Source organism: Mytilus galloprovincialis, chromosome 10 (assembly GCF_965363235.1).
Source record: "Mytilus galloprovincialis chromosome 10, xbMytGall1.hap1.1, whole genome shotgun sequence".
Lineage (NCBI taxonomy): Eukaryota > Metazoa > Mollusca > Bivalvia > Mytilida > Mytilidae > Mytilus > Mytilus galloprovincialis.
In genome coordinates, this window is record NC_134847.1 from 29,636,845 (window position 1) to 29,652,146 (window position 15,302).

Below are 15,302 nucleotides of genomic sequence, written 5' to 3' on the forward strand. Positions count from 1 at the left end.
AATATTATGTAGCCAAAAGAGCAAAATGATAACCGTTTGCAGCTGGTGTTTTTAGGGGAATTTTCTGTAAATATAGCGCAATCAACAATTACATAATCATTTGATTTTGATTTGGAATTATAGTAATAACTCAATTTTTCAATTTTAGAGAAGTATCATTTCATTGCAATTGTTTACACTTTGTCATTGAAAAATGCTAAAATGCTGTTTTTGAAAAGATTTCTCGGATAGTTTTTCATAAATAGACCTTTGAACTATTAGATTTTTGTAGCCGCCATCTTAATCAACATATTCAATATGTACTCCCTTTTGCACGCCTGCAATGTTCTTAACGGAGTATCTCAGTTAAATAATTCAACATTTCTAATTTTGTATCAAAATCTTGCATTTTTGGTTTTGCAATGGTTATTGATTATTAATTTTTACAATGAACTTAAATAGAAATACGCAAAAAAAGACCAGCTTTGCATATCAAAGGCACGAAACTTAGTTTATTGTTTGGTACTAATATTACACAGGAACGTATTATTTAAATAAAACCATTAATAACCAACCCCGTCAGTTTAGACAGTCCCTGTTCTTGTTTATATTTTAAGAGTAATTCAATTAACGAATGTTATAACTCTGACTACGATCCAGGTTGATCCAAGATAATAAATTATCGACAAATAAATGGAGCATCAAACAATTAAATGTCGATTAATTTATTTTTTACAGTTGGAAGTTACCAAGATCCTTGTTCGACAACTGTAAGCAGTTGTTTCTCTCCATTAATTTGTGCTTTTAGTGTATGTGATTGTGAACCAGCGCACTTCTACAACGAACATGATAATAAATGTCATCCACGTATGTATTTATCATTAAGTTGAGTTGAAAAACATATCACCATTTCATGACACAAACTCATAAACATATTTTCTATTGTTGCTTACTTCGTTATCTTTTGATCTCTGCTGACGAATTGTCTCATTTTCAACATACCACATCTTCATATATTACTTTAATATTATTTTTTTTGTTATATCGTTATAATCTAAATGGATTATTCTATTTCAAATTAAGAGACGTTGAATGGTTTAAATAAGACCACTATCCAACAGAGTCCCAGTGGAACTGATTTTATAAAGATTTGAGTCACAGTACGGGCATCAACACTGAACAAATCCTATACCAAATGTTCAGCTATGATAGGCAACTAAATGTAAATAAGAATCAATTCAAACAAAAAAGCAGCCTGAATTACACAAAACAAAAACGAAACACAAGAAGGATTTCGAATGGTTTAAATTGGCCCTATTTTTTTATATTTTCTAAATCGGGCCAAAAAGTACAAATTGTACATAGAAAAACTTGTGAGAATACTGTTAGGACATACATATATCTTTTGGCATCTCCCTTTAAAATTTATGAAGCTATGACCTTTGCATTTTAAGGGCAATTCCCTCTCCCCCCCCTTTCAGCCATAATTTTAATAGTTTTTTGGCATAATTAATTTTGCTATCCATGATCCAAAAAGCTTGTATATGATGATTTCTATATAAAAAATGAGAATCTTTTGGTAACAAAACATTTTGAATCGTATGTGGCGGTCCAGGTGTTCAAAAAGCTGTGGGGTCTGTAAAATGTCCGTAATCGGCATATTTTGACAAAATGCCCAAAATGAGATTACTTTTGTGAAAATTATGTCATTTTGTGCTGTTTGTGAATCTTTTCCTTAATCTGACAGACAGCAACCAACGTCAATCATTGACTTGCAGTCTGCTGACTTGGAACAGGCACATAAGGTAGGTGACAGTGTTGAGGACGTAGTTGAGCTCTGTATCATTCTCCTTACCTGAGAAAATGCCGAATAGTTGTGAAAAGTACAACATAAAAACCAACGAATAAATAGCTCAAAATTTCATGACTCGTCAGATCGCACAACACAGGCTATGATTCAAAAAAATACTGACAATACATTGACAAGATCAAAAATATTAAAGAAGAGTTTAGATGAATTGAACGAGGAAATACTCGTTTATAATCTTTAATGACGCCGTATAGATTTATTTGTGATAGATTTCAATCTAAGGTAACAATACCCTGTTTAGACAAGACCATAATCGTCATAAATTTTGTCATCTTCGTTCGTCTAAATATTTCAGACGATGAGTGTAAGAGAACAGTTAAAGGTACGGAATATCGAGGGGCAATGAGCGTTACTGAAAGCGGCAAGACCTGTCAGAGATGGGATTCAAATACTCCCCATCAGCCTTCAGACTATGAATTCGTAGATACATATAAACACAACTTTTGTCGTAATCCAGGTGATAAGGACAGACCTTGGTGTTATACAACCGACCCAGATGACCGTTCGGATTATTGCGCTGTGCCCCTTTGTCTCGAGTGTAAGACGACAACAAAAGGTTTTGAATATTTAGGAACTATTAGCGTTACTCGCAATAACGTGAACTGTCAGAGATGGGATGTTAAAACTCCTCACCGTCCTCGAAACTTTACGGAGGTATCTAAATATCAACATAACTACTGTCGTAATCCAGTCGTTGACAAAGATAGCGGACCTTGGTGTTATACCATGGATCCGGATGACAAATGGGATTTATGCGATATTCCTTTTTGTGGTAAGTATGGACTTTTAGTAAAAGTATTTTACCAATGTAAAGGTCTATTAAATCCACTCAGACGATACAAATGAACAGTGAAACATTAAATTTGAAATACAATAATTGCTTTCATCTGTGATTACAAATTGGCTTGATTGAAGGCAATGCTACGTAAACATTTGAATTGTTGCAGACGTGTTATCGGAAGTGATGACACAAATTAACCGGAGATCGTGTGATTAACAGATTAAAGACTATCAAAGGTGTTAATTGAGTCATAAACATAATGTATGCTATAAATGTACCTTGAATTGTAAAATTAATTCTTATCAAAAGCAAGCCCGATATCGATATGAAATTATCATTTCTATTATGAGAAATATAATGATATAAAACTAACATTTCATCACAGCATAGGTATGATTCTGCCTGAAGTTTTACTTCATCGTGCATTTGGCCATTTTGACGATATTTGATTTGTTCTCTAAATTTTATGGCATGCCCATATCAATGAAGTCAAACAATGGTTTGATTTGCACAACAGTTATTATATTTCGGTGAACACTTAAATTCATGGATAAATTCATCAACGAAAACCACAAAAATTAGTTCCCAACGAATAAACGTACTTTCACAGTATTATGGCAATCGATCTATTTCCGGTGTTATTTAATATTTATCGTTATGAACATTGATGTTTTTACTTAAACTATGTCTTTTTACTCGCTGATCACTGGTTTCTTTCACATAAATTAAACATCTTTATGCGTTCATTAAATTAATTCGGTTTTTGATAGATTTTAACTTGGTCTTCTATATTTTTTTACGTATCCACGGCCAAGCCAGACAAACATAATTTCTTATCCGGGTGTTCAATTGTACAAGTCGGGTGATCGGTCATAGTATTACCACACCCTTGAAGCGAGTTATCAATACCTGAGCTGACCGAAAAAAATGTGGTTTTATGATTTCAGTCATTATCATCATATTATGCTTCTTTAGTGTGAATTTTATATTATTAATAGTACAGTCTCTAGAAAAGGGTACACAGAGAGATGCTCATCATAACTGCCCTTATACAATAACATTGTTTTATGTTTTAGAGTGTGAAAATCCTGAAACACAGTATCGCGACCCAGACGATGGTATTTGTAAAGCAAGTAGGTATTTAGTTTAAAATCAAGTACAACTAAAAGCACATGAGGTAATATAATATTTGTTTAAAAATTATTATTATTGTCTCGCTTGAGGGAGTGAAATAGCGAGACATATGTATGCTAGGTTTGGGATCGTCGACGTCAACAATGTATAAGTTTGTTTAATTTTATAGTGAACCGCTAGTGGTAAGTCAAAGATATTCGGTACATGTATGCAGTTGTATTAGTATTGGCACATCTAACTACCATGGAGATTATTTGGCCCAACCCCCTCAGTTATGGTCTATTGACTTTGAAACTTTTGCTTAGTTTTCATGTATATGACTTTGAATATTTGCAAAACGTTTCACAGATGATATCAAATATGTTCCTTACGTCGTAACTACAATCCCTTACCCTTTCATGAATGTGACCTACAGAGTTAGACTATTTACCAGATTTGCTATAACATGAGCAACACGACGGATGCAACATGTTGAGCAGGATCTACTAACCCTTCCGGAGCACCTGCGATCACCCCTAGTTTTTGGTGGGGTTCGTGTTGCTTATTCTTTAGTTTTCTATGTTGTGTCAAGTGTACTATTGTTTGTCTGTTTGTCTTTTTCATTTTTAGCTATGGCGTTATCAGTTTATTATCGACTTACTAGTTTGACTGTCCCTCTGGTATCTTTCGTCCCTCTTTTACATGTTAAGGAAGCTGGCTTGTCATGTTTTGGATTTTTTGTCAGATTTTCGGAACCCTCTGGTTTTATCCATTTGAATGCCTTAAAAAATTTTGCCCGGTGACCCCCATTTTTCTTTTTGTAATTCTTTAACATGTATAATGATAAGCAATCTGTAAAAGTCTTATAAAATTTTAATTACTTTTTAACAGTTTTTGAGAACTTTAACTTGTCAATGATAAAGCTACGAAAAGTCAAGAGAGAATATTTTCCCGCCAAAATTTCAATGGCTCTTATCTCGAAAACAAGCACGGTGACCTATATATTTTTTGTGCTCTTTGGATTCCTTTATTAATTCCTTATCAATATAAACTAGTGTTTTGAAAAGTTAATTACTTTGAAACTGAGAAGCGAACTCCCTTAAAGAGTTGCTATTTTGCTATTCTAATTTCAACATTTTGCATTATCGAAACTACAAAAATGAGATACATATTTCTGTGATATCAGTTTTAATTAAATATTTTGAAGCTGTGAAAGGTTTAAACAACCTTGACCTCACCACTTTCTAATGGCTATTCTTTGAAATACTTGTGACATGTTTTATGATGTTCTAACAAAATGGAAAATATTGGCATTTTTTTTTATATGACAAAACACCTATGCAACCAGTCATCCCATATTGCATGATATGGCCAACACTACTTTAGTATTTCGGCAGGCTTAGGATGATCATCTTAAGATGCATTATTTAAATACAATCAAACATGAAAGTTATTCATATATATATCGATATATTTATATTTTGATTCTTCTTCAATAGATCTAGTTATAATGACACAAATGCCGTCATCAGGGGTCCAACTGTCAATTTGATGTGAAATACAGAATACAAAGGTCATATTGATGTTTTTAGGGTAACATTTTTGATCGAAACTTTGATATTTCAATATTTCAATATTTATATGTTTTCTTGGTTGCTGATGCTGAATCTTGCATTGACTGGGGAAGTGACAATTATCATAAGTATGCCCCCAAACCTTCTTCTGGTCAAGGTATTTTAGTTCTATAAAACTACGTAGTTCTCTTATGTAAATTGAGACTCGGAATTATTTATTTACTTACATTATTTTTTTAGATTGAATTCTAGCAATTTGCAATAACACTTCATACACTCCATGAATAGTTTATATACATACATTGTTAAATAGAGATGATTGATCAATTGTTGGTGTTTGGTGCAATTTTCGGTTTCAACCTTTTGACTACTTAAGTTTTTATCGGCGATCAAGTTTAAAAGGTTTAGGCCCACGGAGTGCCCAAGGTTCCACCGACCTTCTTCGGCAGGTAATCCCCATCAACAACATATACGTTATAGCTGTTAGTATCAGGACCAAATTACTGTGTAGGTGTCACAATAAAAATCTACATAGCAGCATCAAATTTCAAATTTAATTGGCCATGATTTTTTTTTTTCTATTTCACTTTAGACATGTTAGATGTGCAACATAATATTTGAGGCATTTAGAAAAAAGAGCACTATTTAAGTAGATCATATGTTAAGCATTTGTTGGCATATTGACCTAAAGATCATTCATGTACATTAATGATAAAATTATGGTTAAAATGAAGTTATTTTATCCTAAAATATCATTAGAATTGTTGCACTTCAGTAACTTGGATTTTTTGCTCTCAATCGATTTATAACAGAAAACAATGATTATCAATAATTGGTTTTATGTCATCTAATCTTACATACATTGTATGTTTGTGGATATTTATTGTGCACCGAGCCTTCTATTGATGATCTGACAGCGACTTTTGGTGATTTTCTCATTTTATTTTCATATTTTTTTCTTAAGAGTTTCTAATGGCTCAAAGATCTAACAACAATACTAAGTTATACACATGTTACAAAAAAAGAAAGTTAGTACCAAATGTTATGTATAAGTGTTACAACGTGGGTTAAAACCATCTGACTAAAATTCAGACCTTTCACGAGTCGCCTGCTCATTTATCGTACGAGAATAACGAATTATGTTCTGGTAAATTTTGAGAGATTGATATTACCAACTCTAATTGAATATATCTAATATGAAACAAATTCCTTCACTATAACCTCCATGTGTGTGCACACAAACAAAACTTGTTAAAACATTATACCGAAATGTGCAAACATTACACAAATCAGTATACAATTGCTCTGGAAGGGTATTCAATCTCAACTAATCTGAATAATTAATTTTCAGTCGTATTTAATAAAACAACTAATAAAGTATATCATAATGGTCTAATATTAAAAGGAATTCGACAGATTTTATACTGAAAAGTGCATGATACAAACAGTTTTCATTCGAGCTTTGAACGAGAATAAACTTCGTTACATGTCTTTCCACATCGGAAAACTATTTTTTACCAAACATACTTTTAGTGTTCCTTAAGTTCTTTCATTGCCCTTTTTTAAATATGATTGATCATTATCTGTATATATTGACAATATCATGAAGCCAAAAAAGCAAAATGATCACCGATTACATCTGGTGTTTTTATGGCAATTTTCTGTAAATATAACGCAATCAAAATTTACGTTTGAATTTGATTTGGATTTATAGTAATAACTCAATTTTTTTCAATTTTAGAAAACTCACATTTTATTGCAATTGTTTACACTTTGTCATTGTAAAATGCTGTTTTTGAAAAGATTTCTCGGATAGTTTTTCATAAATAGACCTTTGAAGTATTAGATTTTTGTAGCCTCCATCTTGTTCAACATATTCAATATGTACTCCCTTTTGCACGCCTGCAGTTTTCTTCTAAACGGGGTATCTCAGTTAAATAATTTAACATATCTAATTTTGTATCAAATTTTGCTTTTTTGGTTATGCAATGGTTAATGGTTATTAATCAGATTTTTATTACTAGATGTTTTAAAAAAATATATTGAACTTAAATAGAAATAAGCCAAAAACAACCAGCTTTGCATATCAAACTGAAAGGCACGAAACTTAGTTTATTGTTTGGTACTAACATTACACAGGGATGTAGTATTTAAATAAAACCAATAATAACCAACCCCGTTAGTTTAGACTGTCCTTGTCCTTGTTTATATTTTAAAAGTGATTCAATTAACGAATGTTATAATTTTGGCTACGATCCAGGTTGACCGAGATAATAAATTATCGAAAAAAAAGGATCATCAAACAATTAAATGTCGATTGATTTGTTTTCTACAGTTGGAAGTTACCAAGATCCTTGTTCGACAACTGTAAGCAGTTGTTTCTCTCCATTAATTTGTGCTTTTAGTGTATGTGATTGTGAACCAGCGCACTTCTACAACGAACATGATAATAGATGTCATCCACGTATGTGTTTATCATTAAGTTGAGTTGAAAAAATATCACCATTTCATGACATAAACTCATAAACATATTTTCTATAGTTGCTTACTTCTATATCTTTTGATCTCTGGTGACGAATTGTCTCATTGTCAATCATACCGCATCTTCATATTTTGGAATAAAAGAAGAAAAAAATCCATTGCAAAAAGCTGCTACATAGTTATTCAGCAAAACATATTTAAATATTTTGTTTTTTATTATATCGTTTAATCTAAATGGTTACTACTATTTCAAGTTAAGTGACGTTGAATGGTTTAAATAAGACCACTATCCAACAGAGGCCCAGTGGAACTGATTTGATAAAGATTTGAGTCACAGTACGGGCATCAACACTGAGCAAATCCTATACCAAATGTTCAGCTATGATGGGCAACAAAATGTAAATAAGAATCAATTCAAACAAAAAACAGCCTGAATTAAACAAAACAAAAACACAAAAGAGAAGGTTTTCGAATGGTTAAAATTGGCCCTAATTTTTAAATTTTTTTTTTAAATCGGGCCAAAAAGTACAAATTTTACATAGAATTACTTGACTGTGAGAATACTATTAGAACACACATATATCTTTTGGTATCTCCCTTTAAAATTTATGAAGCTATGACCTTTGCATTTTAAGGTCAATTCCTCCCCCCCGCCATAATTTTATTAGGTTTTTTGGCATACTTTATCTTGGCTGCCATCCACGATTTAAAAAGCTTGTATATGATGATTTCTGTATAAAAAATGGGAATCTTTTGGAAACAAAATATTTTGGATCGTAGGTGGCGGCCTAGGTGTTCAAAACGCTTTGACGCTGTAAAATGTCCGTAATCGTCCATTGTCGTCATATTTTGACAAAATATCCAAAATGAGCTTACTTTTGAGAATATCATGTACTTTTATGAAATGAAATATTTTTGAGCATAAGGGCATTTGAATTATACCATTTACGAACCAAATTATGCCCTTTTTATTTCATTTTTTTTAAAGTTAATATTTTAAGTCATGTTGTGCTGTTTGTGAACCTTTTCCTTAATTTGACAGACAGCAACCAACGTCAATTATTGACTTGCAGTCTGCTGACTTGGAACAGGCACATACGGTAGATGAAAGTGTTGAGGACGTAGTTGAGCTCTGTATTCTTCTCCATACCTGAGAAAATGCCGAATAGTTGTGAAAGGCACAACATAAAAACTAACGAATAAATAGCTCAAAATGGCATGACTCGTCACATCGCACAACACAGGCTATGATTTAAAAAAAATATTGACAATACATTTACAAGATCAACAATATTAAAAAAGAGTTAGAAATGAATTGAACGAGGAAATACTCGTTTATAATCTTGAATGACGCCGTATCGATTTATTTATGATAGATATCAATCTAAGGTAACAATATCCAGTTTAAACAAGACAATAATCGTCATAAATTTTGTCATCTTCGTTCGTCTAAATATTTCAGACGATGAGTGTAAGAGAACAGTTAAAGGTACGGAATATCGAGGGGCAATGAGCGTTACTGAAAGCGGCAAGACCTGTCAGAGATGGGATTCAAATACTCCCCATCATCCTTCAGACTATGAATTCGTAGATACATATAAACACAACTTTTGTCGTAATCCAGGTGATAAGGACAGACCTTGGTGCTATACAACCGACCCAGATGACCGTTCGGATTATTGCGCTGTGCCCCTTTGTCTCGAGTGTAAGACGACAACAAAAGGTTTTGAATATCTAGGAACTATTAGCGTTACTCGCAATAACGTGAACTGTCAGAGATGGGATGTTAAAACTCCTCACCGTCCTCGAAACTTTACGGAGGTATCTAAATATCAACACAACTACTGTCGTAATCCAGTCGTCGACAAAGATAGCGGACCTTGGTGTTATACCATGGATCCGGATGACACATGGGATTTATGCGATATTCCTTTTTGTGGTAAGTATGGACTTTTAGTAAAAGTATTTTACCAATGTAAAGGTTTATTGAATCCACTCAGACGATACAATTGAACAGTGAAACATTAAATTTGAAATACAATAATTGCTTTCATCTGTGATTACAAATTGTCTCGATTGAAGACAATTGCTACGTAAACATTTGAATTGTTGCAGACTTGTTATCAGAAGTGATGACACAAATTAACCCGAGATTGTGTGATTAACAGATTGAAGACTTATGACTATCAAATGTGTTAATTGAGTCATAAACATAATTTATGCTGTAAATGTTCCTTGAATTGTAAAATTAATTCTTATCAAAAGCAAGCCCGATATCGATATGAAATTATCATAATTTTCTCGTATGAGAAATATAATGATATAAAACTAACACTTCATCACAGCATAGGGTATGATTCTGCCTGAAGTTTTACTTTATAGTGCATTTGGCCATTTTGACGATATTTGATTTGTTCTCTAGATTTTACGGCATGCCCATATCAATGAAGTCAAACAATGGTTTGATTTGCACAACAGTTATTATATATCGGTGAACACTTAATTCATGGGTAAATTCATCCACGAAAACCACAAAAATTGGTTCCCAACGAATAAACGTACTTTCACAGTATTATGGCAATCGATCTATTTCCGGTGTTATTTAATATTTATCGCCATGAACATTGATGTTTTGACTTAAACTATATCTTTTTACTTATGCGTTCATTAAATTAATTCAGTTTTTGTTCGATTTTAACTTTATCTTCTATATTTTTTTTACGTATCCACGGGCAACACAGACAAACATAATTACTTGTCCGGGTGTTCAATTGTACAAGTCGGGCGATTGGGCATAGCATTACCACACCCTTGAAACGATTTATCAATACCTGAGCTGACCGAAAGAATTGTGGTTTTGTGATTTCAGTCATTATCATCATACTATCCTATTTTAGTGTGAATTTTATATTATTAATACTACAGCCTCTAGAAAAGGGTACATAGAGAGATGCTCATCATAACTGCCCTTATACAATTACATGGTTTTATGTTTTAGAGTGTGAAAATCCTGAAACACAGTATCGCGACCCAGACGATGGTATTTGTAAAGCAAGTAGGTATTTAGTTTAAAATCAAGTACAACTAAAAGCACATGAGATAATATAATATTTGTATAATACATGATCATTATTGTCCTTTTTGAGGGAGTGAAATAGCGAGACATAGGTATGCTAGGTATGGGGTCGTCGACGTCAACAATGTATAAGTTTGTTTAATTTTATGGTGAACCGCTAGTGATAAGTCAAAGATATTTGGTATGCAGTTGTATTAGTATTGGCACATCTCACTACCATGGAGATTATTTGACCCAGCGCCCTCTGTTATGGTCTATTGACTTTGAAACTTTTGCTTAGTTTTAATGTATATGACTTTGAATATTTGCAAAACGTTTCACAGATGATATCAAATATCTTCCTTACGTCGTAACTACAATCCCTTACCTTTTCATGAATGTGACCTACAGAGTTAGACTATTTACCAGATTTGCTATAATATGAGCAACACAACGGATGCAACATGTTGAGCAGGATCTACTAATCCTTCCGGAGCACCTGAGATCACCCCTATTTTTTGGTGGGGTTCGGGTTGCTTATTCTTGAACAACATATTCAATATGTACTCCTTTTTGCACGCCTGCAGTGTTCTTAACGGAGTGTCTTAGTTAAATAATTTAAGTACCTGTCTTTGTAAAAATCATGCTGAAGGTGATTCATGACATGTCACAGAAGTAATTTTTTTTGCCCTATATCATAAGAACTTTGGTAGATGAGTAAAATTCTGTCTTTATTTTCCCTGTATTATGCCCGTTGCCATGGTAACCATCAAATCAACATTTTGCTTGAATATGTGAAAAAATACCCTTTTTGAAAATATAAAATAACGGAATTTAAAGTCCCATAGAAATATTGTTAATCAATACAAACAATATGTATATTTACAGTATTGACAAACAAAACGCCAAACTATACAAAAACATTAAAATTGTGAATTTACTAAATAGTTTGTTTCCATAGCAACCATTTAAAAATGTGTTAAATTTCGAAAATGAAAAATTTCAAAAACTCCTAAATTTTAAATCTGTTTATCTCCCAAGACCAACAATACCATGAAATGTCATTGACAAATTTTGAAAGACCACATTCTATATATTCATAAAATAAAAAGAAAGTCGTGCGTTTTTTTTTCTTTAAAAAAAAAATTTTAGTCAAAAATTGTCAATTTTCACCAAAATTCAGATTAACAATCAGATGAATAATCAAACATTTAGTAACTTAAAAAGCTAAAATATTCCATTTATATGTGCAATTCTGACACGCATTTGTTAATTTTAAACAAAAATATATAGTAAATGAAGATAGACTTGTACAAAATGAAAAATCATCACTCTGAATATGGTCCACCCCCCTTTTTTCGTTTTTTTTTTTTTTTTTTTTTTTCAAAATTATAAAATTTGTTGAACCTAACTGATTATTATTTGTATACGGCAGAATAATCGATTTTTTTATGGTTCTCAAAACATATTTTCCTTGTGGCCTTGAGGACAATTTGCTGGTCCTAACTATTATATACTGTTTTGATTCTCAAACCTTTATGACAACCATGTGCAATGACCATTCATTGAATTTTGCCTAATTTAATCAATTTATATTTACACATTTTTATGCCCCCGCAGTGGCGGAGGGGGCATTAAGGTTTACCCTTGTCCGTCCTTCAGTACGTCCCAAAGTTGGTTTCTGTTCTCTATCTTTAGTTTGCCTCAACCAAATGTTATGAAACTTAATCACATTGCTTATTACCATAAAACACAGACTTAGTTTGAATTTTGGTGGTGTCACTTAAACCGTCCAAGAGTTATGCCCCTTTACAGATAGAAAAATTGCTGAATTTTCCGTTTATGTTCTCTAACTTTAGTTTGTCTTTACCAGATGTTATTAAAATTATACACAATGCTTAAAACCACCATATACAGATCAACTTTGAATTTTGGTGAGGTCACTTTCACTGTTCTATGCAATGCCTCTTTATAGAGGAAAAAAGTTGCTGAATTTTTTGTTTTGTATTTCTTTCTTTAGTTTGCCTCAACAAAATGTTATGAAACTTTTACACAATACTTATCACCATAAAAGTTAGTACGCAATTGGTAAGTGTCACTTTTACTGTTCTTCAGTTATGTCCGTTTATAACTTTTATGATATGTAAGCGGGAGCATCATCTGTGTCCAATGGACACATTCCGCATGTATTTCAAATCTTTTACATAAGTTAGATTAATTTATTATATATTAGAATAGAAAGAAAGGTTCTGTAGTTCTTCTTCAATTTCAATTTTAACCCAGTTAAATTGACATAGTGACAAATAAGTGTTTGCATAAAGGTTTTGATGTACATGTCGATTTACATTGGAGGTAAATAGTAACAGCCATTATGTGTACATAATCTGACTCTGCGCAATAGTATACTAGTCCACAAAAGAAACGATACAAGGCAATGTATTTTCCATAGATAATGAAATTGAATACACTGTACCAAGCTTAAAACTGTCCATTGGTCTAATCTTTACAGAGTGTTATTTTCTTATCAAAACCACTGTTTTAAGACAAAAAAAATAAAATATTTTTTTATTTTTGTTATATCAAAAATAGTATTTTTATAAATAAAAAATTCGAAATTAAGTTCTATAATGATGGACAATGGATTTTTTTTAAAGAGTTATGACCCTTAAAAATATTAAAATTTATGGAAAGTGGCCTCGTTAGCGCTCTCGATGGTACAAGTTTTTAATTTTTAATTTTCAGTTTATTTCTAATAGGACGGACGTAGTTTTTTTTAGCTCACCGTTTCAAAGGAACTGTGAAATTTGCCATCACTTGGCGTCCGTCGTCGTCTGTTCGGTGTTAAATATTTGAAACATTTCCACTGAAACTACTTAACCAATTCCAGTAAAACTTAAACTGAATGATCCTTAGGATATCTAGAATAAAGTTTGTGTTTTATTTTCAATTTTGTAAAAAAACATGGCCGCCATGGGTAAAAATAGAACATAGGGGTAACATGCAGTGTGTAGCTTATATCTCAAACACTAAAGCCTTGAGAGCAAATTTTCAGATAAATCTAACAACCCATTGTTGGGTTGCGGCCACTAAATTGTTAATTGTACGGAAATCTTGCAGTTTTTGGTTATTATCTTGAATATTATTAATGACAAAGATAAACTGTAAACAGCACAACTTTCAGCAAAGTAAGATCTACAAATAAGTTTATATGACCAAAATTGTCAATTGAATCCTGTGGAGTTATAGCCCTTTAAAGAATTTTTTCACAATTTGTTCATCTAGTTTGCTTACTTTAAAAAAAAGTCTTCTTCTGAATATGCTAAATCGATTTCGGCCCAACTTGGGAGTATCTTGTATAAACTTTGTATTTTATTTCCTTGTACTTCAAGAAACTTAGCCACTATGGCTAAAATGGAACATAGGGGTAAAATGCATTTTTTTGCTTTTGAAGAAAAAACGACAGATACAAAGAACATTTAAATGGAATTTTTAAGCCACTCATTGATATATATTGAAAGACACAAATAATCATTGATGCAAAATTTATGAAACTAGGACAGAGTCAATTTTGAAGACCATGAAATAGCACTTAAAGATTTTAAATTTCAATTTGCACAAAACAAGTGTAATTAGGGACGCAGCTATCCTTCATTCAGTTTTCAGCCTTTCGGCTATTTTCTGTTGATTGCTTTGGTTGTTGTCTTTTTGACACATTCCCCATATCTAAAAAAAGATCTTAATATATAACCAGGTGCTCCGCAGGGCGCAGCTTTATACGACCCCAGTGGTTGAACCCTGAAAAGTTAGGGCAAATTTGGTCACAATATTCAAGCTTGATTCTGTCTGAATTTGGATTGTGATAAAATTTTTGAAATAATATAGGTTTTTGTCACAAAAATAATGTGGTCAAAGATCTAACAAATCTATTGCACAATACTGTGCAATTGAAGATTTCTTCTTGAAACTTTTCAAAATTCGAAATTTGAAAAATTTTGAAAAAAAGGAAGCCCTTCAAAAATCGTAAACAAAAAATCCCCCCCCCCCCCCAATTTTTTTAAACCCCCTTGGAGCAATAACCCTTTAACTCAATCCCATGCTTTCCATTGCAGTATTGAACATTGTAGTACAATTTCAGAGAGATCCATACAATTACACATAAGTTATTGTCTTGAAACTAGAAAAATGCTTGTTTTGACCCCTTTTTGGCCCTTAATTCCTAAACTTTGGCCCCATTACCCCTAAAATGAATCCAAACCTTCTACTTGTGGTTTTAAACATTGTGATATGATTTCAGAGCAATTGAAATACTTCTACACAAGTTATTATCCTGAAACTAAAAAATTGCTTGTTTTGGGCCCCTTTGGGCCCCTAATTCCTAATCGGTTGGGACTATCATCCCCAAAATCAATCCCAACCTTCCTTTTGTGGTATTGAACCTTCTGAAAAAGT

At 32.4% G+C, this 15,302-nt stretch overlaps 1 protein-coding gene across 1 annotated transcript in view; it reads left to right on the top strand.

Moving 5' to 3' along the window:
- Positions 1–2,170: 2,170 nt before the first annotated feature.
- LOC143047345 (apolipoprotein(a)-like) overlaps positions 2,171–15,302 on the top strand; it is a 59,813-nt gene continuing 46,681 nt past the window's right edge. The window contains exons 1-5 of the mRNA XM_076220378.1: positions 2,171–2,621; positions 3,707–3,763; positions 7,653–7,781; positions 9,261–9,737; positions 10,797–10,853. Coding sequence (XP_076076493.1) covers positions 2,192–2,621; positions 3,707–3,763; positions 7,653–7,781; positions 9,261–9,737; positions 10,797–10,853 — 1,150 coding nt within the window. The 5' untranslated portion in view covers positions 2,171–2,191. The remainder of the gene's footprint in view (positions 2,622–3,706; positions 3,764–7,652; positions 7,782–9,260; positions 9,738–10,796; positions 10,854–15,302) is intronic.